The following is a 22,175-nucleotide window of genomic DNA, read 5'->3' as shown; positions in this document are numbered from 1 at the left end:
CTGAATTGCAGGGCTTGTGTTTCAAGAAGTGAGGATGAAAATGCAAATCAATACAGGTTTTTGGTTTTTTTTGTTGCTGTTTTTGAATTCAGCGATCAGACTTGCGTGGAAGTAAATACACAGAACAATGGCACAAAGAAATGTATGTCTGCATCTTGTGCGTTTTGAAAAACTCTTTAGCTTAAATGATTAGCACAGTTTATCTTAGCTTTCTGGATCTATGCACAACAACAGCAACATCGCCAGGCTTATCTACCCGTACATATCCATCACAGTTTTGACAGTCAGTTTTGGTTTATTATGGTTGCTCAGACTTCTTAAGGGATCAGACCTCTGCCCTCAGACAAACACTCCTTGGGAGCATGCTTGCACTCATGTGGGCTGGGGGTCCTTCAGGGCCATCATGCTCCCTGGGGTGTCTGCTTGTGAGAGAGCCTGTTATTCCGAGAACATCCTGCAAGCCCTCCCACCCTCCCGTAGAGTCGGCAACGAAGGAGAGAAAGAGCTGGGAAAGCCCCGGTACAGAGGACAATTTGTGGTTTGAAGCTGGGACACTGCTGTTTAGGTAAACACTGCAGCATGGGTGGAGAGCTACATTATTATTATTACAGCAAAAACAAAAGTAAAAACTGTAATTGAGGGAAATATTTGTTTTTCCATAGCAAAGCTTCAGAAGAACAGCTGCTCAGTCTGCTAATCATTAAATGACAGGACTACTTACATGGCTGAGCTCACATTAACCACTTTCTCCTTTTCACATCATCACCATATGTCCCACAATCACTAGAGCACTGAGAAAAAAGCATGTACTGCGACATTATGTTAATAGTGACTCCTCTGTCACGGCACTCAGCTAGCAGACGGTGAAGGGGGTGGGGGGCTGACTGATTCCCACACAGAAGAGCTGTCAGCTTCTCAAGCAGAAATAAGGACAAATGCAAATGAATCAGCTGACAAGCACACTTGTTGTGTATTTCTCTGAATCTCAGACACACTGAGCATCTTTGGGCCTTAAAAGTACAAAATAATGAGGTCATATTGTGGCTGCAGCATTATGCAAGTGTCATTTTACATATCCAAGAGATATGATTAGAAAAAAATCAATGTAATGTATTTTATTTATTATCATTATTAATTCATGCATTAATTTTACATTTAATTACATTGTGGTTTGTTTTGATTTGTTTGTTTGTTTTTTTAAGTATAACTAATACCATTATGTTTAATTGTACATACATACAGATTAAATTCAAACTGAATTTCTGTTATTGCTGCTGCCCACCTGCAGTACCTTAATGGCCCAACAGGAGGCCCTGAATCACACCTTTGGAATCACTGAAATAGACATTAATGTTATTCAACAGTAATCCAATATTATTTTATATATTATTATATAACTCTTCTTTCTGTGAGAGATGAAAATGCATATTTTATGCATATTCATAATTCATTTGTACTTTTCTTTGTTTTATTTTTTTTTACCACTGTTGCCACTTTTACTTTGTTTATTTATTGTATTGTACTATTTTGAGAGATCAATAAAGTATATTCTATCTATTGTTTTCTTATTATTATTATATTTTATTATTTAAAAATACTATTAACATAATTTTTATTTACAAAGCAAGTATTGTCATTTGTCTCATGAATAATTGCAATCGGACAAAATCTGATGGCTGATCCATTTACCACATATGTTAGTCAAGAGTGAATAGATTCAAACAGCTATCTATTGCCCCCTGCTGGTGATAATAGGGAGATTGGTTAGGAACAGGTTGATGCATTTTGATTGCTTAAAAAATAATTATGAATACATGTTACAGCATGACCCAGTGTTTGAGTGAGACACTATGTGTTTTTATTTTGTTTGTTTTTTGTGCACAAAACTAATTGTTTTTTTAGACTCTCATGTGGAAAAGTGAGGTTGAAGAGGTTCATTTGCATCTTCCATCTCATTGGTCCAGTAGTCATTTCATAATCTCTTTTGTGCTTTTAGTGCCATGTCTAGCAACTGCATGGATTTAATGATTTTTACAGACTAATTAAAAAAAAATACTTATAAAGCTAAATGTCCCATCATTGCCATGCTGCTTTAACTAGACTTCAGTTAGGAAATAACTCTTTCAGCCTTAGGACACTCGAGTTATTGAAGGTAGAATGATTTACAATTTATCACTAAAAGCATTTGTAGGCTACTAGAAACACCTGCCAGCTGCAGTAATGTACCTTTTAGGGACAATATCTAGGATTTATTTTATTAAAACAGTAGAGCAGCCACCCTGAGAAAGACCAATAAAGCTGGTAAGTGAACTAAAGCACCGAATATGAAAATATAGATTCAACTTTATCTACTCAACTTCGACTATTTTTAAACCTTCCAAAGCCTCACCTTGTTTGCATTATTTTGTCTTTTTGTAGTTTTGAGAAAAACAAAGTACAATCTCTTTCATTTCTAAGGTTTAATTTATGAAGATGTAAAAAAAGTGTTTTCTGTAGCAGGGCTTAAATGACCTCAAACTATAGTCCAGATGAACTACAAAACATATTACACCATGCGATTAATAATCTGTTCTATTTTATATCCCAGTCTTGGCAGTTTGCTGCAGCATTCAGGTGTTAAGACAAGAATCAAGATGTTGTATTAGCCAAGTCCACTCGATTAAAATGCTGTGCAGAGCAACCCTCACTAAAGCAGTAAGAAAGTGGGCCCAAACTCGTACCCAATAAAAAGACTGATAGTCTTTGTATGCAGTCACTACAGTTCATTGTGCTGTTTTTAAAGGTGAACCATTTAGAAACACGCCGTTTAATCTTGATGTATTATCACTCACTGCTTCTGCATTTTTCTTTTGTTTTTGCTCACTCACAGCATGTTATTTGTTGCTGCTCATCCAGGTTTGTATTTAAATAATTCTAGAACCAGAACTTCTTTGTGCCCTGATAAATTTTAGAATTGAAAGAATGTACCTTATCATGACTGTAATTCCAGATTTTGTAGACTTTTAGACCAGGAAGCAGAGTACCCAAAATTAAAATACTTAATTTTCATACGAGTACTTCATAAATGCATCAATAATATTGTTACAGTGACCAGTAACACATAGAGTGCTGTCTCTTTATTTTGCTCAAACTACTGAAAATAAAGCCACACAAAAATGTTTTATATTTCAGTCTGCTCCGGGAAATTTAGCCAAGATTTTCTTTATTTCAAAATGAGACAAATCAGCCGACGGCAGACATCTCGTTCAAAGTCACATCTAAAACTTCTGGAACTGCTTCTTGGCTCCAGCGGCCTTTGTCACTTTGAGGACGTTAAATCTCACTGTCTTGCTGAGGGGTCGGCACTCCCCGACAGTCACAATGTCTCCAACTGTGACGTCTCTGCAGAAGACAAAACAAACAAAGAAACAAACAAAAAAAAAAAAAACAGTGCAAAGGGGAATTTAAGATGGGTATGCATGTCCAAAACTAAGTTGACAGAAAATGTTGTCATACTGAAGCAAAGCTGCATCAGTTTTTGCCAAAGGCAGTGTCGTCAGAGCTTCCTGAGCTTGGAAGACCATCGTGAGAAAAAACATCATATGCAGCAAAATAAGATGCTTTGAAGGAACACCGTTATTAAGTAAAAGGTTATTTAACAAAACATAATATGTGAGGTGCTATACCTAAAGCAAGGAGACAGATGGACCGAGAGGTTCTTGTGCCTCTTCTCAAAGCGGTTGTACTTGCGGATGTAATGCAGGTAGTCACGTCTGATGACAATGGTCCTCTGCATCTTCATTTTGGTCACCACACCTTCAGACAGACAATGGACGGCATTTTGTGTTATACCACTTTCTATAGTCATAAAATGGCACTGGATAGATTTAGAAAACTGCTCTTAGTACTTTTGTCACTAGACTACATCAGTGTTGCCATTAGGCATTGTCGTCAGAACCCAAAGGGCTTGGAAGACCATCGTGAGATAAGCATCATTTGCAGGACAGTGACAAAAAAGGAAGACATGTGGTTTCTAGTAAATTACACTGTTCTGGCTTCATTTAAAATAAAGTTAAGTTTAGGACATCTGTAAAAACACTTGTCTGTGCTACAAGACATTCAACTGACCAGAGAGAATACGGCCACGGATGGAAACATTTCCAGTGAAGGGACATTTCTTGTCAATGTAGGTGCCTTCAATAGCCTGGAGAAAAACAAACATGTTACAGTATATGAATGAGCGATAAGACTATCAAATCTAACATGAAATCATAATCACAAGTTTGCATCAGTGTTGCCAAAAGGCATTGTCGTCAGAACCTTGCAGGCTTGGAAGACCATCGTGAGAAAAACATCATCTGCAGCTTACAACCAAATACTTGTTTGTATTTAAACGTTTGAAAAATGCCTTGAATTGATTCCTTTACCTCTCTTGGTGTTTTGAAGCCCAGCCCAACACTCTTGTGGTAGCGAGGAAGTTTTTCCTTGGTCTCCTTGCCACCATCTGTGATCAGAACACGCTTTTTGTTCTGGAAGATGGTAGGCTGCTTCTGATAGGATCTCTCGGTCTGGTCAGAAATACAGATCAGCGAGTTAAAGCTTTGAAATAGAAATCACATCACCTTCACCCCGCATTTCTCTCACACGCCGCCGCTCGTTAGTCGACTTAAGACTTACTTCCTCTCACTAAAAACTATGTTCACGTTTGGTTAATATGACATGCAGCCTAACAAGTTACAGAAGACGTGCCTAAACGCTAAGACTTAACACGCACAACATGCAAAGAGTGGAAGCCGTATCAATAGGGAATGGTAAGTAATAGCACGCTAAGCTAACCAAGCTACCATTCCGGCTACTTGGGCGCTGCACGAGGGAGTACAGAGGAGCAAAAAATGTTGACTATAAGCGCGTAAATGTAGTTTGAAGTGACTCAGGAACAAATATAAGAACACTATAATGGTATATACTTAATTCTAGATGAGTAAAAGGTTTATTAAAGTGTAAATATGTCGATTTAAAGTCACCACGCCGTTTTGCCGAACATACTTGTGCATCCGCCATCTTTGCCAGCCGAGTCGTAAAGAGGCCTGTGTATGCGCGCGACGGACGGAAGACACCGAGGTACGGGAAATGACGTTCATTTAGGCTAGGCTAAAAAAAGAATTAACAGACTTTTTTTTTGGACTAAAATTACAGTGTTATGGTACCACTTTACGTGCGGTAGGGGACATTATAGTTTTTCCCTATTTCTGTTGCCTATAGTTCTATTTGTACATTTGTAAATTAAACTAGAGGGTGAAAAAGTGAGGGTGGCAAGTGCCGCCCACTGGTACGAACAAATAACTGTTATCACGTGATTGCACGACCCAAACAGAAAACAAGATGGCATCACACCCAGGAGGAGGCGATCAAGGTAGTAGCAGCTATCGTTAACAAATAAAAACATATATTTCGACTCTGACAGTGTCGGTGGGAGTCCGATAGACACAGATAATGTGGCGCTTTAACAGTTAACATTTAGTTTGCCGCTTTATCGCTTGCTAAGTGTATCGTTAACATGGATAGAGCTTAGCTTAGCAAAAGTAGCTAAACGTTAGCTTTGCGTTAGCACTGCGTTGTGTAGATGTTCGCATTACAAAGAGTAAGCAAACGCGTTTGACCAAAAGCGAAACGTACACATTTGGAAACGGCATCCTTTTGACATTAAAAAAATGGCAAATTTCCTCAGTTACGACAGTGTTTAACGCGAATTAACTTAAATTAATACTATCAACTAAATAACTAACAGCAGATTTGATGTATTGCCTTTGTATATATTACGGACAAACAGGTGTCTATAGTTGAGTTGAACAGGAGATATAAATAATTTACAAAAACAATAGTTTTAAAAACGTGTTTAAACTAATTGTTACGAGAAAAAAAATACCTACGATGAAACTGAGAATTGACGTATAATTTTTCTGTCATCTAAAGTGATCTCATAATAATTTGGCGCAATGCTTATTTATCAGCATTTGAGTCATCTAATGAGTGTCTACCTTTGTCTTTCAGGGAATTCCGGAGATCAGATACTGGAAGTCGGAACTTTTTTGTTACAGGAGTGAGTACACACTACACTCTTGGGTAGCAGTTATATGTGGAATATATCATTTTTGTGAAGGAAATCAACTTGATATAAGGAGTTAGGTGTAAGGAGTTTGAGTGTCTTTGTTGACTTGTTTCAGAAGGAAGAGCTGGTCACCTACCAATTGCAAGGCTGTTTGTTTGATCTTCTAGGTTGCATGTCAACATAAATAGTGAATCTCATGTTGACCTTGACACATCTGTCAGAGTGCTAGTGTCCTAATGCTGGGTTAAAAGTGCTTTGGCACAGAGAAAATATGTATCATATGTGAACAAGGCTTGTTGTAAGAAAACACATGCAACGCTCAAAGAGTAGTAAAGTGCTATATATAAGTAACAGTCCATTTTGAAAGTGCTAATGTGCCAAGGTTCAATGATGATAACCAGCTTAGGTAACCAGGTCATCTTAACCCCTTCACTTTGGTTTCTTGCTGTTGAACTAGAGAAAGTGTAAGATGGCTTACTGTTGTGTATTTGTGCTGTATAGTTTCATCTATGAGCGAGTTCAGAGGCAAAGAGATGGCAATAGTGCAGTGACGAGAGAACAGCTTGGTGGAAGCCAGCTGACTGACCCAAAACATAAGAAGCTTGCTCAGTGCCTGCAGCAGATTGGAGACGATCTGGATGGAAATGTAGAGCTCCAAAGGTTGGTAACTTGTCTGTGTGCCTCTTCAGGCAACTTTAAAGGCGTGGAGTATTATGATATGCAAGTTTGTTCAACTATAACTGTAATCACTAAATTATTTGCTTACCAATCTTCAATCTTTTTCCCTAGAATGATAAATGACTCTTCGCTTTGTCCCACAAGAGAGGTTTTTATGAGAGTGGCCTATGAGATCTTTTCAGATGGAATATTTAACTGGGGCAGGGTGGTTGCATTGTTCTACTTTGCATGCCGACTCGTTATCAAAGTATGTGAAACTGCTATGTTTGGTATTTTAAAATTAATAAATAACAAAAGTAAGGCATGTATTATTGAATTTAAAAAAATCTAAAGATTTTCTCTTTACACCTTTACAGGCTCTTGTAACTCAGATTCCTGATATTATCAGAACCATTATCAGTTGGACCATAGACTATCTCCGGGAACATGTGATCAACTGGATCAGGGAGCAAGGTGGCTGGGTAAGGAGCAAACTAATAAACCTAATTTATTAGCAATAATCAATGTGTCCATATTAATTTTCCTGTCTTTTCGGCATTTTTAGGAGGGTATTCGCTCCTACTTTGGCACACCAACATGGCAGACGGTCGGAGTTTTCTTGGCAGGAGTCCTTACCACTGTTCTTGTCATTCGCAAGATGTGAGGGGAAGCATGAAGAGCAGAGAGGAGAAAGACAGCAAGAATTACAATTGAGGGAAATGGCACAGGAGGAAGAAGAATGCAGAAAGAAATACACTCAACAGGAAGAACTTATCTCGAATTAATTGTTCTTCATTTCTGCCTCTTATTCATATGTAAGAATTGGGAGTTGGACTAATAGCGCTGTTGCACTCAAGATGCCTATGCCACTGGGGAAGCGAGCTGTGCAGGATTACGTGCACAAAATTGAAGGATGGGGAGAGGTTGTCAAGACTTGAACAAGGAATGCATTTTAATTAATTTATTTTTTACTTGGTACACAAGTCACTGCATTCTGTTTTCTACCTTAAATGATATTATGAGCAATGTTTTGATCAACTTAAGAGTTTCCCTTGTTTTGTTTTGTTTTTTGCTATTTTTTTTTCACAGAAATTGCCTTTCTGCTCTTCCCACTCTCTCCATCCATTTTACATCATTGTCTGTATGCTAGCCAATCCACATTCTCATGTATTTGTGAGTGTTCACTGGTGTAAATCTGTAATGTTCTGCTGGCACTGAACGTGTAAGAAGGTGGTCATATTCAATGGAGTTAAAGAGATATTTTTGCGGAAATATTTAGAAAACGGTATATATTAAGAGAACTCTGATAAAAGTTTGGGTTTAATTAACCCCCAGTTCATTTCTCTTCTTCCAGTAGGTGCAGCACCCAATTCTTCTGTATAAAGTTATGTTTACGTTTAACATGAATCATCAGATGGTTAAAAAAACAGTCATATAATCTCTCTGAGAGGATAGTAAAAGAACTACAATCTTGTGTAACATACAATCATATGGTGTTTGGGGGCATTTTGACCAGCATTCTGACCTTAATGTGACACTCAATAATTCTGTTACTTCTCGGTGTTCTTTTGGTCTACTGAAGGTTTGACGCTGCAGACACAGAAAGCAATGGATTGCTCACAGATTCTTACCTCACTTTACACATATTCAAAGTACTGTATTTTGTACGTGAGTTATTCAAACTGCGACTTTGTCTAAACAGCAAAAGTCTTTTTATACGTTCTTCTTGTTTGTCAGTGCCTTGGTGGTTTTTGTTTTCTTTTTTAACTCTGAAATCATTTTGATATTCTCAAGTTTTCACCTTTTCTATATCATATTTGTAAGAGTAAAATTTCCTTCAAGTCTCCCTTGAAATCTTTTTGCAGTGACTTTGTATGCTGTAATATTAAAAATAAATCTTTTAACTATTATCTGTAGCTGTGCATTAATCACACACTGAATGTTGACTATACTAAAAAGGCTTACGTATGATCTCATAAAATATGGCTCAGACTTTTCGTGATCAGTCACACCTCCCTACTTTTTCTTACGTCAGCAAATCAGCATACCAGCTATCCCTGTTTTCCTGTTCCTAGAAAATGCATGTGTTGCTGGAAATGTAGAGACAAATAGAAACTTAGTCTCCTGAGAGGTGTTTGAACTTGTATAGATCAACACAAACAATGTGCTAGTTAGATTATACATTAGTGTCAATTTTTAATGCAAAGTAAGACCCCAGGAAGCACATTGATATTTTTAATGTCCAAGTTAAGACATCAACCTTTTCATTTTTATAAACATAACCCAAGGCTTAGTAATCCAAAGTATAGCCTTCAGATAATTTTGGAGAAATGGTGGATTATCAAACTGTGATAAATAATCTTTAGATATTAATAATGTCTTCTCTGGCATTACCTTGCTCTGCACTAAAGTTTCTGGTAAATATGTCATAGTCATCAGTCGCCAGACTGATTGATATATTCATCCATAGGGGAGGGGAGGCTGCCACCAGTGTGGAACAAATAGAAAAGGCCTTTCTTTTATCATCATCATTATTATTATTATTATTAATTAAAGGATATTGGATATAACCTTAAAAGGCTGAAAAGTAAAATGAGACCAACTTTATCCTAATACAAAACCATTATATTTATTATAATAATAGTAATAATATAATTAGTAACTATATAGCTGTAACTTCTAAATCATATGAACTATCAATTTAAAAGTATTACAAACTTGTTTTTTTTTATGAAATAAAAAGACATCAAACTTTTTTCAGACTTCACAGTTTTCTATTTATTGACTCAACGTAAACATCGACACATGCAACATTACAAGACACAAAGCTAAAAATCAATCCTCTTTTATAGTTCATTTTATTTTTTATTTTTAATTTACAATATTTTAGGCAAAAGCAGTTTGTTAAAGTGGAGGCTCACAAATGTTTTATGGTCCCTCACACATCAACAAAAGCCAAAGACACTTGTTCGAAGCACAACATGAAATGATGAGCGGTTAATATGAAATTGCAGCTGGAATAAAGTAGCTGAGGGCTCTATCGTGTTTCCAGCATCCCATCTTTGATTCTCCATCTCCAGGAAGTGCTGAAGTCTGGAGCTGGAAAACAGCGGAGCTCCAGGCCGGACTCTTGCACCTCCTCATCGTGACCAATCTGCTGGCCGTGCTCAGTTTTCAGTGTGTAAACCCTCTCAGAGATCTAAATCAGACACAGATGAACGTCAAACTAGTATAATCTTCTATTTTTTCTACTTAAATGGACAAACAACATATACTTTTTGGATATAATAGTGTGGGATTCTGTGAGTATACCTCACCTGATCACTGATTCCAGTGGCAATATGGCCCACCTTCACCCGACGCATCTCTCTGATCTGGATTTTCTTATCACTAAAGTCTCTGATGCAGACATCCACCCCTGGACCAATCATAAAGCAGAGTGAGGCACATGACCAAAGAGAAAAAAAATTATATACAATTAGGTATCATATTAAACAGAAGAGCTTTTTATCTCACCTTCAAAACAGCAAGGTGGTGGCTGCTGTGTGTGACCCAGGAAATCCAAACTGAACACCTGCACATCTGGCTGGCTATTGTAGGAGAAGACACCGGAGCTGAGGTCGTCTCCTGGGCTCAGAGACCAGCGGCCAGAGTCCTGGAAAAAGGGGAACACAAACCAAACAGTAGGTCTATTATTTCTGCTGTTAACCAAAACAATAGGCCGCCAGAGAAGTTCTTTTAAAAACTGTTCGCCTAACAACATGTTTTCCCTGATATTTTGGCTTTATTTCTGCTCTGCTTTTTGATTTACCTGTTCCCAGTTCGAGTAAGGGTCACTGCTGAGGCAAGACAACAACTGCTCCTGCATCTCAGCAGAATGAAGCTGGGAGAGGCTGCTCAGATAGAAATCTGCAAACAAACAAAAAAACAAAAGCATGAAGAGTTCAAGCATCTGCCATACTTAACACCTGGAATTAAATACAGCTTAAAGAAAACCTCACCTCCAACCAGCTTCCGTAGCTCAAGTTCAGGTACCGTGGTGACTTTGTTGTCCCTCTTGTGGCTCAGCTCCGAGATCAGCATTTGTGGTTCATGAGGCGAGCCTCGTTTCGATTTCTTAGAATCAGCGTCTGCCTCTTCCTCATCAGTCAGTTTCTTTGTCCTCCTCCCTGTTGTGATCAGCTTTTCCATGGACTCTTGGTGCATCTCTTCATCCTCAAAGTCAGCACTGCTGGTGATGAGTTGCATGGAGTCACTTGGTTTGTTGGTGTTAAGCAAGGGCTCTAAGTAGGGACCCTTCACTGGGTTGGTGAGTCCTCCAACTGCAATCAAATCAATAAAAATTAAATGAACTTATGTACCTACGATAAACTGATTAAGAAATGTATAGCAGGTATTACTAAACTCAATGTGGTCAACTGATGGTCACTAAACCGAGCATTCCATACCACATAAATGCAAAATAAACTCAATTGTCTGTAAACTCACTGCGGAAATCACCATCAAGCCAGATGCAGTGCAGATTTACTTTACCTTCTGTTAGAGCTCTGTCAGTTTTTTCTTTGAGGTCAGATGCTGATGATCTCTTCAGTGGATCCTTCTGGAGTCCTGCTTTTATAACTTCAGCAGTGAGAGAGCCACAGTCAGGTGGGATCTCTCTCAGAGGCGGGGGCTCGTTAGCAATCTGTAACCAATCAACCAAGGGAATTCAGTCAAGGCTTGATACGAGTACTCTAAAGAACAAACATCTGTCAATAAAGTATTCGAAGAATACCTTCAAGTAAAGGCGACAATTATAGTATCTTGTCCAAGGCTGACAACCATTGAGCATGTGCAGTAACATACAGCAGCTGCTCCACACATCTGCTTTAGCTCCGCGGGGTTCTCCTTTTATTATTTCAGGGGCCATGTGAGTCTCTGTGCCCTTCAGATCTGTAATCAAATACATTGAGAAAATTGTGAATTTGGACATGTAAGTGGAGAAATTGCACATCTTGCCAAATTACTCAGTGACAAAGTATTTACCTTTGGACCTACTGAGGCTCTGACCCTGATTGTCGAGCCTTTCGGCATGTCCAAAGTCACATAGGAAGGTGTCTCTACCATCGTCCGACAGCAACACGTTGTCGGCTGTGAGAAACAGGTAGAGTCAGTAATCCATTGCATTAATCTGTGTGCTGCTGTGTGATGTCAGTGGTGCTTGGTTGATTTCCATGACTTGTGCTATGTAGTTTTTAGATGACATAATTAGAAACAGGGCAGCTGCTTAGACAAAACAGTCTAAGACAAAGGAGCCAAATGAATGGAAAATATGAAGTCACACAGGGACAGCTGCTGTGCTAAACTCTTTAATGTGGAATGGATGTGGAAACTAGTCACAAGCCGTACGCAGATAAAGAAGATATGTGGTATTATTGTCTAGCTTTTCCTGAGAAATTACAGACAGCAGATGGCGCTTGAGATACACCACAAAACATGTCTTGTCAGCTCCTAAGCTATTCTCTGTCTTTTTTGCTCTTCCTCAATCTCAGTTTCTGTTCTGTTTTTGTTTTTCGTTTGTTCTTCTATATAACCCTTTCCACTTTATTTTCATCTTCTGTATTCTTTCTGTCCATTGTACTTTTTCTCCTCTTCTTCTCTTTCGAACTACTTCCTGCTCTTTGTCCCATCCCCCCCCTCACTCCGTTTCGTTCTCCCTTTCTCTCTCGCTGTCCTGATTTTGTGCACATGCGCCGTGTCTAGAGAACAGCAGTGAGTCACACTGTGGGAAATTCCCAGCCCGTCTTTTTCTCTGTGGTAATCTGGTTTCACAACCCAGGTGCTTGAAGATCAAATCTAGACTGTATCTATGACACTTGTGTTCCAAACAACAGCTGCGCATAGACACAAAATCCTCTGATGAGAACTAATTACAAATCTGACTTTCTCTCTGTCTTTTTTTCAACTTTCCACTACCACAACAAGTAAAAGTCAAGCTGACACATTTCTTAGTTTTACTGTTATTACTATTGTTCTCTAGCTGTTAATATTCATAATGAAAGTGTTGTGAGGCAGTGCCAATATCGATATATTGTTACTTTTTTGGATTTAACATTTACATTCCATACTTTATCACTCGACAACATCACCAATATTTAGGAAGTCACAGGAACAGTCCCAGTCATTATTAATTTGTAAATTATATAGAGATAAAAAGTGGATAAAACTTAACAACTTCACTTTGTGGATATATTTTCTGTTGTAAATTGATTAAATTACACTAAATTTCTTATAAAAGCTCACTCTTAAGATACGTGTCATGAATAACCACATGTGTTGATGAATGACTTGAATGGCTGTTCAGTCATAAAGTGGGCACACCAAACATCATAAATATCAGGCTAACATTCAAGTCATCTAAGATTTCAAAGGTATGGCATTTGTATAATATACCTTTAATATCGAGATGCACCACCCTTTTCTTCACTAAGTACTCCAAGGCTGTTAAAACTTGAGAGTGGTAGTGGAGACTTAAATCCTCTGGCAGTCGACCACGTTCCACTATCAGCTGGCCCAAAGAGCCTGGAATAACACAAAATGTTAGAGCAGGACAAAGACTGTTGTCTTAGTAATATTTACCAACAGAGAGCATCTGATTAATCTTTTCCTCTGGGTTATGGCTTGTAAAGAAGCCAGCATTTAATGACAATGGAAAAATGTGTCAGGTATATCAATGTTTATCAGGAAGGGAGCTTGCGTCACACGTTTGGTGCAGTTTGGACAAACACTCTTTGAGTAAGGTCAACAGTCATTTCGAGCATCCCAGAAACACCCACTTCCGCATCTCAACACTAATCACATCCGTATTTTTCTGCACTTGAACTCAGTCGACTCAAGTTCCATGTACTGTACATGTTTGTGCACTTAATTGACTCCATCTGTTTCTTGAGTTTAAATGACAACAGGAGTAGTTAGTATCAACAACATACGCTGTGTGTGAAGGGAAGATAGTGGGATTGTTTACCAGCTTTGTGTTCCATCAGAAGGACGACATTAGGCCCCTCTCTAACCACTCCAAAGAGCTTCACCACACGAGGAGATCTGAGGGCACTCCACGCACCCACCTCCTCACTGTTGAACCTCTTCAGGGCAATCTTTGAGAAAAAGATGGAACGTAAAATACTAAGATTATGTACATACTTTTATACAAGACCGTTTTTATACAAATCGATATGCTGTAAATTACCTTTTTGGCAGCAAATTTGAACCCACTGTTCACATCTTCAGCACTGTGTACTTCACCATAGGAGCCTTCCTTGATGAAGTGCTGGAGGACATACTCTCTCCCTTCTTTGTATTCTGAGTCCACAGGCTGAATTTTCTGTCAGCAAGAGACAAACAGGTTAGTTTGGTTCAGCCACTTTTCAAATCAAAACATACTGAAGCAAGCAGACTGAAGCAAAGCAGAACTTACTTCATGATAAAAAATGAGTCCCTCATTGCTAACAGAGTCAGCTTCCGAGAACTCGTCTTCGTCTTCCCTAGTCTCCCTCTCCACTTCTTTGAAAAATGGCCCTGCGTAGCATGGATCCCCCTGACTGACACAGCCTCTGAGCCCAGCAAGGGCCAGTGAGCAGTCTCCCACACTGCTAAGAGAGTCTGAGCTGCTGTTGTGCTCATATGACCGAACACTGGAGAGGTTACCCAAAACTGGCCAGTTCAAAGGGGAACAGCTTGAGCCTTTGTTGTAAACTTGTTGGCTGTAAAAAGAAGCCCTTCGGTCGTCTTCCTCTGAGCTTTCAAAGCTGCTACAGCAAGAGGTACTGAGATCGCTTCTCTCTTCAACAGAAGAGTCCCCCTACAAGAAGAAGAAGAAGAAAAAAAAGTTCTTAGACAATATAGTGTTTACATCCTCTGATAAATTTGCTCTAGGCTTAAAAATTCAAGGCCTAAAGAGGCGGGGCTGTTGGAATTCAATGTTTCCCTTTCACAATTTAGGAAGGGTAATGTTTACATGGGAACTTCTAGAGATTAGGACCCTATTGTTGAAGACGATTTAAATTCTTTCAACAGCACAGCATACTAAATATTAACACATTTTTGAATCCAGTTTCATAGTCAAGAAAGATGTGAAGAGTAACCTCACCAGGATCGGGATCAGAGAACTTCCACTTTCTTGTTCAGGCACTCCAGAAGGCATTCGACGTCTCTGTCGCTGCTTGTCCTTCTTCTTCTGCTGCTTCTTCCTCTTCCCCTTACGTTTCTGTCTCCTATGGGTACTCTTTCTTGAGGAGAGTATTGATGTGCTTGCTTCCTGGATGGTGGCCATTGTTTGGCACGCCACATTGTTTTGGTCAGATGAAAGACTTCAAAAGAAATTCAAAGAAAGCAAAAGGAATTTAAGGCATGTTTACACAATTCAGCACAGACCCTTAAACAGAAATTTAATTTATAATGCAGAGAATGTCCCCAAGATCTTACCTGGTGGTTAAGCATTTAGGGAAGGCACGGAAGGAGCGGTCATAACAGGACGGGCTGAACTCTTGGGAGTCCTGGGTTTCACCTAAACGAGCACAGTGTTAATGTAAAATTGGCTCACAGGAAAGTTCATTGATGTGATACACTATAAAAATAAAATATATTTACATTCTGCCTGAGCAACAATGGTTGAGGTCTTGAACTGCATTTCTTCCACTTGTTCTGCAGTTCCATGTGTCAGGAGTTTAGTGAGTTTATCAGCAGACCACTTTTGCGTAAATCCCATTTTGCCATCCTTCCCCTCGTCTTGCGCCTCCTCAGTCTCCTGCTCTGCATTGGAGCATGATGGATATGTCCCCTTCAGGTCAGCTTTTGGTGGTCCAGTGAAAGGCGCTGTTGAGTTGAAGAGCCTCTGTCTCACCGCCATGTTATCTTCTAAATCTGCAAGAGACACAAGCAGCTGATAAATAACGATCTTCCTTATCAACTGTCTCCTGCCTTTATGTTTTGTCTTTAATCTTAAATAAGAGTTAATCAGTTTAGTTTTAGTTATAGAGGCCTGGGTTGTTTGTGTGGCTATAACCAGAGAGTTAAAAGTAACTTTTTTAGTATTATTATTTAAATATTAATTAGTGAATTTGTCTTTGGTCGAGGGCAACATATTTGGCACCTTTATAAACCGAGCTTTCGATTTTGATGAACACGTTACTTCAGAGCTCAGTGCGTGATATTTATTCAGTTAGTCAGATGCTTGCTGCGACTCATCAAGAGTGACCTTTAGAAATGTTGTGAAGTTTGTATAAGCATAAACCATTTCTCCAAAATGTAACAAAGGACTTTTATCTGCTAATGTGAGCGTGGGAGTGAGGATACCTAAAAAGGGGAACAAATGGATTCTGAAAATTAAACACATCTCAGGTTAAAGGTTGCAATGCATTTTGCTGTTTGTTTTTCTTCATTTTTTGTTCATTTTTTGTTCTTAGTATTTTTTAGTTTGCATCTATGGCGCACTTTGCAAATACTTTCCACGGTGCCATTTGCCTGCTGTAATCGAGCACAACAGAAAAGCTCATAAATCTGACTGAAGATCCGACTGAAAGGTTTACGACGGAAATATACACCCATGCATAAACGCAAAAATAATTTGATCTGCTTCATTATGGCTCGTTTGAAGTTTAACATATTTTACTGCGCCACACATGGTTAGGAGCGCAGATGAACTGAAACTGTGAAATTTGAGGTGGGCAGATGAGACAGGAAATTAAACCCCGGCCTTGTTTTCACAGTTGCAAACTCTGTCGCTCAGTGCATGCACTCTGTTTCAGTCAGAGGAAGTAACCTAGGCAATGCCTGGGCTGCACAGCCTGGGCTAATTTGAAATAAAGATTTGCATGGCTGTCTGTTCACACCTTAAAAGTTATTACCAGCACAATAGGTAAGACTGTAAAACCAACACAGGAAAACTACATGCAGTTTAAAAGGCACAAACTGAGAACTACATTTAGAGCACTACAGTTGCAATTAGTTGCGTCAGTTTGTCCATTACACTAACAGCATATCACACAAAGATTAAGCCTAAATTCTTGACTAAAACAATCACATGCACACTACATGCTTTTGCTGCTGACAACACCAATAAAGTATAGATACAAGTAACAATACAGCAAAAAATAACATCAAAACATAATCAAAATTACATTAAAGCTGTCTGAGTTTATTAATGATACTACCTTGTACGCAGACTTCATGCACCGCAAGATTATCTAGAGCGAAGCAACTCAACTGTCACTTCCGTCTTAAGACGCTGCACCACCACACCCCAATGAATTTACGTGGAAAGGAAATAGAGAAAACCCCACTGCAACAAACAGGCACAAAAACAGACTCTGTATGCGTGAGCCGATGTAGCGGGCAGACATACCAATAGATGCCAGTCTGAACTGCATTCTCAAGTATTTGTTCTGAATAACCTGTCATCGACACGATCTAGGTGCTCCGTTTGCGTGCCTTCATGTTCGACTTTTCAGTAACGACTCGGCTCAGTCGCTGCCGCTTTGCTTTCTGCTCTCCTGATGCTGGCTTTCAGCCAACTGGGGGGAGGAGCTGGCTGACTATGACTTATGGGAAATGCATCTACACTTCCCCATATTCCCCCCTCCTTCTGCTCCCTCTAACAGGGCTGGTTTACTTACTCTGCCCTCTTGAGTACTACCAATTGAAGGATCAGGTTTGCTTATGGGTATGGTGACAAACAAAAAATGTGAACTATGAACTGTGATGCAAGTAGTGGTAATATCTAAACCCTTTCAATCTTTGCATACTATCAAGATACAGGGTTTTAATGAGGAATAAGCAAAGGATATGATTAGTACAGCACAGCACTGAATTCAAATTTGTTTAAAAAGCAAAAAATCAGTTAAAAAAGTTTCTTTAATGGGTGAAAAACAATTTCAATTCTCTGTCCACTTTAAACCAGGTAGTCTGATAATCACCTGGAATGGACAGTCAACTTTCTGTACACATTCACACCACTAAATGTGAAGGGATTTGTGGCCTTTCATTTGCTCTGATATACTAATAAGTGCGTGCCCTGTAGCAAGCCAACATTCAAGAGCCCGTCACATGTCATGTCACACGCCCACATTCTCCACTATATGTCCTGTTGTTAAAACAACAAAGAGTTTCTTTCTTTATGAAAATGTGGAAGTGTGAAAACTCACATTATGAGCATCTTCTTGTGAAAAATTATTTCCGAAAACAGTGTTTAGACTGAGGCAAGCGTATGAGCTGTCAATAATCTGATGGCTCTATCTGAAATAATCTCACTTGCTTTTCTCTTGAGCAGAAAAACAACTTAGTCATATAAAAACCACTACAGGAAACCCGAAACATCACTTGACAGGTTCTGGTACATGCCTTAATCAAAAAGCTCAATGGAAGTTGCTCACTCCACCCCTACTGATAAGGAAACTGTTTGTCATGACAACAATATCTCTGCTAAACCGACATAAGCTTAAGGACACAGGTACAGACATTGTAGACAGTCAAAGCATTTAGAATTTTGTTTTTGGTACTCTATTAGTCACCAACTTCACATATTCTGACTCATAAAAAAGGCAACAATTAGTACCAATTATCAGTTCGTCTGCCAATCATTTTCTCATTTACTCATTCTGTCTAGAGCTGAAATATTTAGTCAGTTTAGCCACAACATTATGTGCAACAGATTAACTGTGTGACAAAAAAAAACTGTCAAAAGTTACTAGTTCAAGGTTCAAGATTTTAAGGTTTCTTTTAAGATGTCACTGTGACCAGTGTTTTTTGGGGGGGTTGTTTTTTGCTTTGCAATTTGCTGGTTTTGATTTTTAAATTCCATGTTTTTAATTGCCTCTTCATATTATTAAAAGCTTGACAGAAATTCTGCTTTGTTTTGGGTGGATTTTTTAAGCTGTGAATGAATCTGGAAACAGACAGACCAACAGACAGCTCCCTGGTACTATTGCAAAACAGATAAGAATCGGCCTATACGTCTCAGCTTGGGGCACACCACCAATTCTGACCATATTCCAAACTGCATTTCTAGAAACCTTATACTTGAAATGAATCTCCAATGTACTTCACTATTGCCATATATTGCTCATGCAGTCCTGAGAATATTTCACTTTTTGCAAAAGAAGTCTGTGCAACTCTAAGGTCATTTTTTAACTTCTGTTCCAACTTTCTGCACTGACAAGCATGGCATTTTACTAAATGGAGAAATGGCAATGACTGATTATCAAATTCTGCCAATTCATTTTGCAGGTCAAGTAATCAACACTAAAGTCTTTTCATTTACATGCAAACTGAACCTACACTTCCCTGTCAGTGTCATCAGAAACCTAAACAATTATGCTTTAGAGGAGTTTTGCACCCTAAATGTCTACACATATCTAATAAACATATAACTAATAGTGCACATTATAAACTTTAATCCATAATGACCTTTGCTGTGGAAATCTTGAACTAAACTGTAACAAAACATACAGTTGGTGACTGTATAGCTTCTGCTGCTCTGTTTCTCTCACAGAGATTAATGAAATTCCAAAGCCTTTAGTAACGACAGCTAAAAGGAACTCAGAAAACACAGGCAAGAGTTCCTTAAGAGAACCGGTGGCTGCTTCACAGGAAAGCATTCCAGTCCTCAACTACACATTCTAAAAGATTGCAAAAAAACATCTGCAGGCACACATTTAAATGCAGCTCCAAGTACTCAGTCATACCTCTTGTCTAATGTCTAACAACTTCCCTTTTTCTAGTTACTTCCTCAATATTAACTTCAATGAAGAAACAGTCAGTTACAGTAAGAATGCATAGTCCTCTCTTTGCTGCACATTATTTCCATTAAACTGAGATGTTCTATAAACTCCTTGCATTTTAAAAGAATAATTACCCAGGAAAATTCAGAGCTAAGCCATTGTTATTAATGTTATCCCAGTTTTTCTGTAAACATTACTGGGTTCTTTGACAAATTAAAATTAATTCGGAAAACAGTTTTCTCATGAATCAATATTAGAAATGTGCATTTGACGCCTCATGAAAAACATTCTTCTCCATTTCCCAATGCTATCCAACATAGGTTTACTAAACATGGCCAAAGTCAACAAATCTAAAAGCATGTATATTATAATAATGTTCTACTAAGCTGCAATCTTTCTATACATTTTCTATATAGTGAGCTCATCTTAATACAGTCATATTTGCACTTTCTTGCTATCTTGCAAAGAAAATGAGAACAGGATATTTGCACAGGAGGAACAAAAGGTTTTTCGTTTAAGGGTGGACTTGGACCAGTGCTGCTTCGCTTGTAAATGCAGGCCAGGAGTTTGACTCTGGGCCAAGAAAGATCCAGCAAGCATTGGTGCAGTATGGAGGCCCAGCATAACTTGGACCTGAAAAATAGGACCTGCCAAGAGTGACTAATGTAAACAATTACATCTGGTAAATGTAATTGTTTAGCTCTATCAGATTACATGGGGGCTCTAATGTTTAAATGAAACAGATAAGAGCATAAAAAGATATGTGACTGCATATATTGCGACAACATATAATAACATACATAACGGCTATTCTTATGAGGACTCCTATAACAAATATAGCAAGTTTTTTTTTTCTATCACTAATATGCTCTTCTTTTTTTTTTTTTTACCAGGTAAGAACATCAACATATCCATGTTTAGAGCTAGTACAGCCTTTGTGACAAAAAATAAAAAATAAAAATAAAATGAGGGTACCACTGAGAAGTATAAGCAGTACGACGGTAATTATATTCTGTACAGTAAAATCTACAGTAAGCCTCTATAACAATTTACCTACCAATGGTCACCTTTGATGTTTAACTATTTAGCGATTCATTTAAAATGAACATAATTTGACTAAACAGTAATTTCATGTGTATACACGCGCTGTTATTGTGTGCACGCGCACTAACTTCCTTCTAGCCACATTCACCGCCATTTCACATAAAACTTAGGCCCAAAATGTTTGAACTATTCGTTAAACAGTCAAACATGTAAATCAAGAAATCGAGTTCTCGACAAACAGCGGGAAACACTGAAGTCAGAAAGCTCTTAACTTCGTTAAACCGTTTATGATAAATACTATATATTCTTCACTTACCGTATTTCCCGTAACTAGGCGTCGGCCGATGGCGATCTTGACATCATGTAGCTTCTTTCCTGTTTCCGCTTGAATTTCGAAGTAGTTTTTGGGTTCCCTTAATTGTTACAATAACAACATTTAACGCCAGAATGCAAAGACATATTGCGCTATTATTAATCACTGACTGTAACAGTATGTTTAAATGTTGCTCGGACTGAGCACAATGTTTGCGTGTGGCTGTAAGTTATAGGTGTGCTTTTAATTTGAAGATAAAATGCTCTCTCTTCATGTATGCGTCTGTTTTTAATTTAAAGACAAGAGGATAAGCGGTCGTGCAGCGTGAAAGGGGAGCTGTTTAATAAACTGCACATAAAAAGCCTTTGTTTGTCTGTTTGTTCTATGTTGTTAATAACCTATTACTATATATCGATAGGTCTTGCTTGCTTTCTGCTGAGATATAGATATTTGTATTTTAATATATAAGGCGTTTATGATGTATTTTACCAAGATGAGTATCTACAGTAGATCTTAATGAAATTCTCCTCGCTGGAGATTTTAACTCGCACTGACTATCTTCTGTCTCAGACAGTTTTACATTTACAAATATTAATCTCACGGAACTAATTTACAGTCCAACTTGTCCAAATCTGAAATGCCCTCTTTTACTAACTCTCCCCATAAATATTCCCATATTGGTGTTTTGCAAATGATGACAGTAATCACTGTCTTGTAGATGCAGTCAGGTAATCGATACTCCTGAAATCAAGACAACAAATTGTTTTTTAAACGAGATTTTTTAGCAACCTTTCTTCCGCAATTCACTGTAACTTGAATAGAAACTGATTAGTGATATTGATTTGCCATGGAAATACATTTTCATTAAAATATTAAATAAACATGGCCCTATCCGCAAATTTAGAGTAAAATGCTGTCCAGTCACCTCAAAGAAAATGATGGTGGCTGGGCTAAGGCCAGAAAAACTAAATCTGGCTGATTCTTAGCTAAAAAAAAAAAAAAAAAAAAAAAAATCAGTCAACCTCAAAACACTAAACAGTTTAATGATTCTAAAAGATTCTGGATAACAATACGATCTTCTTAGCGCGATATAACACCCTTTTTGTTGTTGATGACGTCTGTACTTTAACTGAAAAATGTGACATTCCTAACGGCTTTAATAAATATTTGGTTTCTTCAGGGTCTTTATTTGAATCTTCACATGAAGATTTAAAACAGCTTAATGAACAGGAGGTTCTCTCTGGCACTACAAGAAATGAATCTTGTATTCAACTTTTCAGCTTTGCTTTTCTGTCATGGCGATCCACAAGGCTTTAAAGCT

General features: G+C 38.3%; 3 protein-coding genes and 3 non-coding genes across 10 annotated transcripts; 1 reads left to right on the top strand and 5 right to left on the bottom strand.

Moving 5' to 3' along the window:
- Positions 1–3,158: 3,158 nt before the first annotated feature.
- rps11 (ribosomal protein S11) lies at positions 3,159–5,157 on the bottom strand. Its single transcript, XM_085156416.1, has 5 exons — positions 5,026–5,157; positions 4,407–4,547; positions 4,108–4,183; positions 3,666–3,795; positions 3,159–3,381 (listed from the first exon to the last, which is right to left on the bottom strand). The coding sequence occupies exons 1-5, from the start codon at positions 5,038–5,040 to the stop codon at positions 3,258–3,260; spliced, it is 486 nt and encodes a 161-aa protein (XP_085012542.1). The 5' UTR covers positions 5,041–5,157; the 3' UTR covers positions 3,159–3,257.
- LOC146519768 (small nucleolar RNA SNORD35) lies at positions 3,502–3,586 on the bottom strand. The gene has a single exon (XR_014873943.1). It is a non-coding gene; the product is annotated as a small nucleolar RNA SNORD35 (small nucleolar RNA).
- On the bottom strand, positions 3,897–3,980 carry LOC146519767 (small nucleolar RNA SNORD35). Its single transcript, XR_014873944.1, has one exon. It is a non-coding gene; the product is annotated as a small nucleolar RNA SNORD35 (small nucleolar RNA).
- On the bottom strand, positions 4,259–4,342 carry LOC146519766 (small nucleolar RNA SNORD35). The gene has a single exon (XR_014873942.1). It is a non-coding gene; the product is annotated as a small nucleolar RNA SNORD35 (small nucleolar RNA).
- On the top strand, positions 4,614–8,653 carry baxa (BCL2 associated X, apoptosis regulator a). Of its 3 annotated transcripts, none has more exons than XM_085156414.1 (6): positions 4,614–4,790; positions 6,031–6,079; positions 6,590–6,748; positions 6,878–7,013; positions 7,123–7,227; positions 7,311–8,653. In XM_085156414.1, exons 1-6 carry the CDS (start codon positions 4,757–4,759, stop codon positions 7,407–7,409), a joined length of 582 nt encoding a protein of 193 aa, XP_085012540.1. In that variant the 5' UTR covers positions 4,614–4,756; the 3' UTR covers positions 7,410–8,653. The 3 variants fall into 3 exon arrangements, with proteins under 3 accessions (XP_085012540.1, XP_085012541.1, XP_085012539.1); XM_085156415.1 differs by lacking the exon at positions 4,614–4,790 and adding an exon at positions 5,273–5,392; XM_085156413.1 differs by lacking the exon at positions 4,614–4,790 and having other exon boundaries at positions 5,456–6,079.
- An 850-nt stretch (positions 8,654–9,503) lies between these two features.
- map3k14a (mitogen-activated protein kinase kinase kinase 14a) lies at positions 9,504–20,967 on the bottom strand. Of its 3 annotated transcripts, none has more exons than XM_085156409.1 (16): positions 20,858–20,967; positions 15,371–15,643; positions 15,206–15,287; positions 14,871–15,090; positions 14,199–14,582; positions 13,971–14,105; positions 13,749–13,878; positions 13,178–13,306; positions 11,771–11,875; positions 11,520–11,677; positions 11,279–11,429; positions 10,747–11,067; positions 10,557–10,654; positions 10,262–10,400; positions 10,063–10,163; positions 9,504–9,944 (listed from the first exon to the last, which is right to left on the bottom strand). In XM_085156409.1, the coding sequence occupies exons 2-16, from the start codon at positions 15,627–15,629 to the stop codon at positions 9,783–9,785; spliced, it is 2,574 nt and encodes an 857-aa protein (XP_085012535.1). In that variant the 5' UTR covers positions 15,630–15,643; positions 20,858–20,967; the 3' UTR covers positions 9,504–9,782. The 3 variants fall into 3 exon arrangements, with proteins under 3 accessions (XP_085012535.1, XP_085012536.1, XP_085012534.1); XM_085156410.1 differs by lacking the exon at positions 20,858–20,967 and adding an exon at positions 16,933–20,851; XM_085156408.1 differs by lacking the exon at positions 20,858–20,967 and adding an exon at positions 17,124–20,851.
- Positions 20,968–22,175: the final 1,208 nt, after the last annotated feature.

This window comes from Neolamprologus multifasciatus, chromosome 4 (genome assembly GCF_963576455.1).
Source record: "Neolamprologus multifasciatus chromosome 4, fNeoMul1.2, whole genome shotgun sequence".
Classification (NCBI taxonomy): Eukaryota; Metazoa; Chordata; class Actinopteri; order Cichliformes; family Cichlidae; genus Neolamprologus; species Neolamprologus multifasciatus.
This window is presented reverse-complemented; position numbering and strand designations above follow the sequence as displayed.

Excerpts from the sequence above, each read along its gene's own strand:
- rps11 (XM_085156416.1), bottom strand. Across the intron at positions 4,184-4,406 it reads GCTTCAAAACACCAAGAGAG|GCTATTGAAGGCACCTACAT; the intron begins GTAAAGGAATCA and ends GTTTTTCTCCAG. Across the intron at positions 3,382-3,665 it reads CATCTGTCTCCTTGCTTTAG|AGACGTCACAGTTGGAGACA; the intron begins GTATAGCACCTC and ends TGTCTTCTGCAG.
- baxa (XM_085156413.1), top strand. The coding sequence starts at position 5,976 with ATGCTTATTTATCAGCATTTGAGTCATCTAATGAGTGTCTACCTTTGT. Across the intron at positions 6,749-6,877 it reads GGAAATGTAGAGCTCCAAAG|AATGATAAATGACTCTTCGC; the intron begins GTTGGTAACTTG and ends CTTTTTCCCTAG. Across the intron at positions 7,228-7,310 it reads TCAGGGAGCAAGGTGGCTGG|GAGGGTATTCGCTCCTACTT; the intron begins GTAAGGAGCAAA and ends CGGCATTTTTAG.
- map3k14a (XM_085156408.1), bottom strand. The coding sequence starts at position 17,148 with ATGCAGTTCAGACTGGCATCTATTG. Across the intron at positions 11,068-11,278 it reads TGACAGAGCTCTAACAGAAG|TTGGAGGACTCACCAACCCA; the intron begins GTAAAGTAAATC and ends ATTTGATTGCAG. Across the intron at positions 9,945-10,062 it reads CCACTGGAATCAGTGATCAG|ATCTCTGAGAGGGTTTACAC; the intron begins GTGAGGTATACT and ends TGTCTGATTTAG.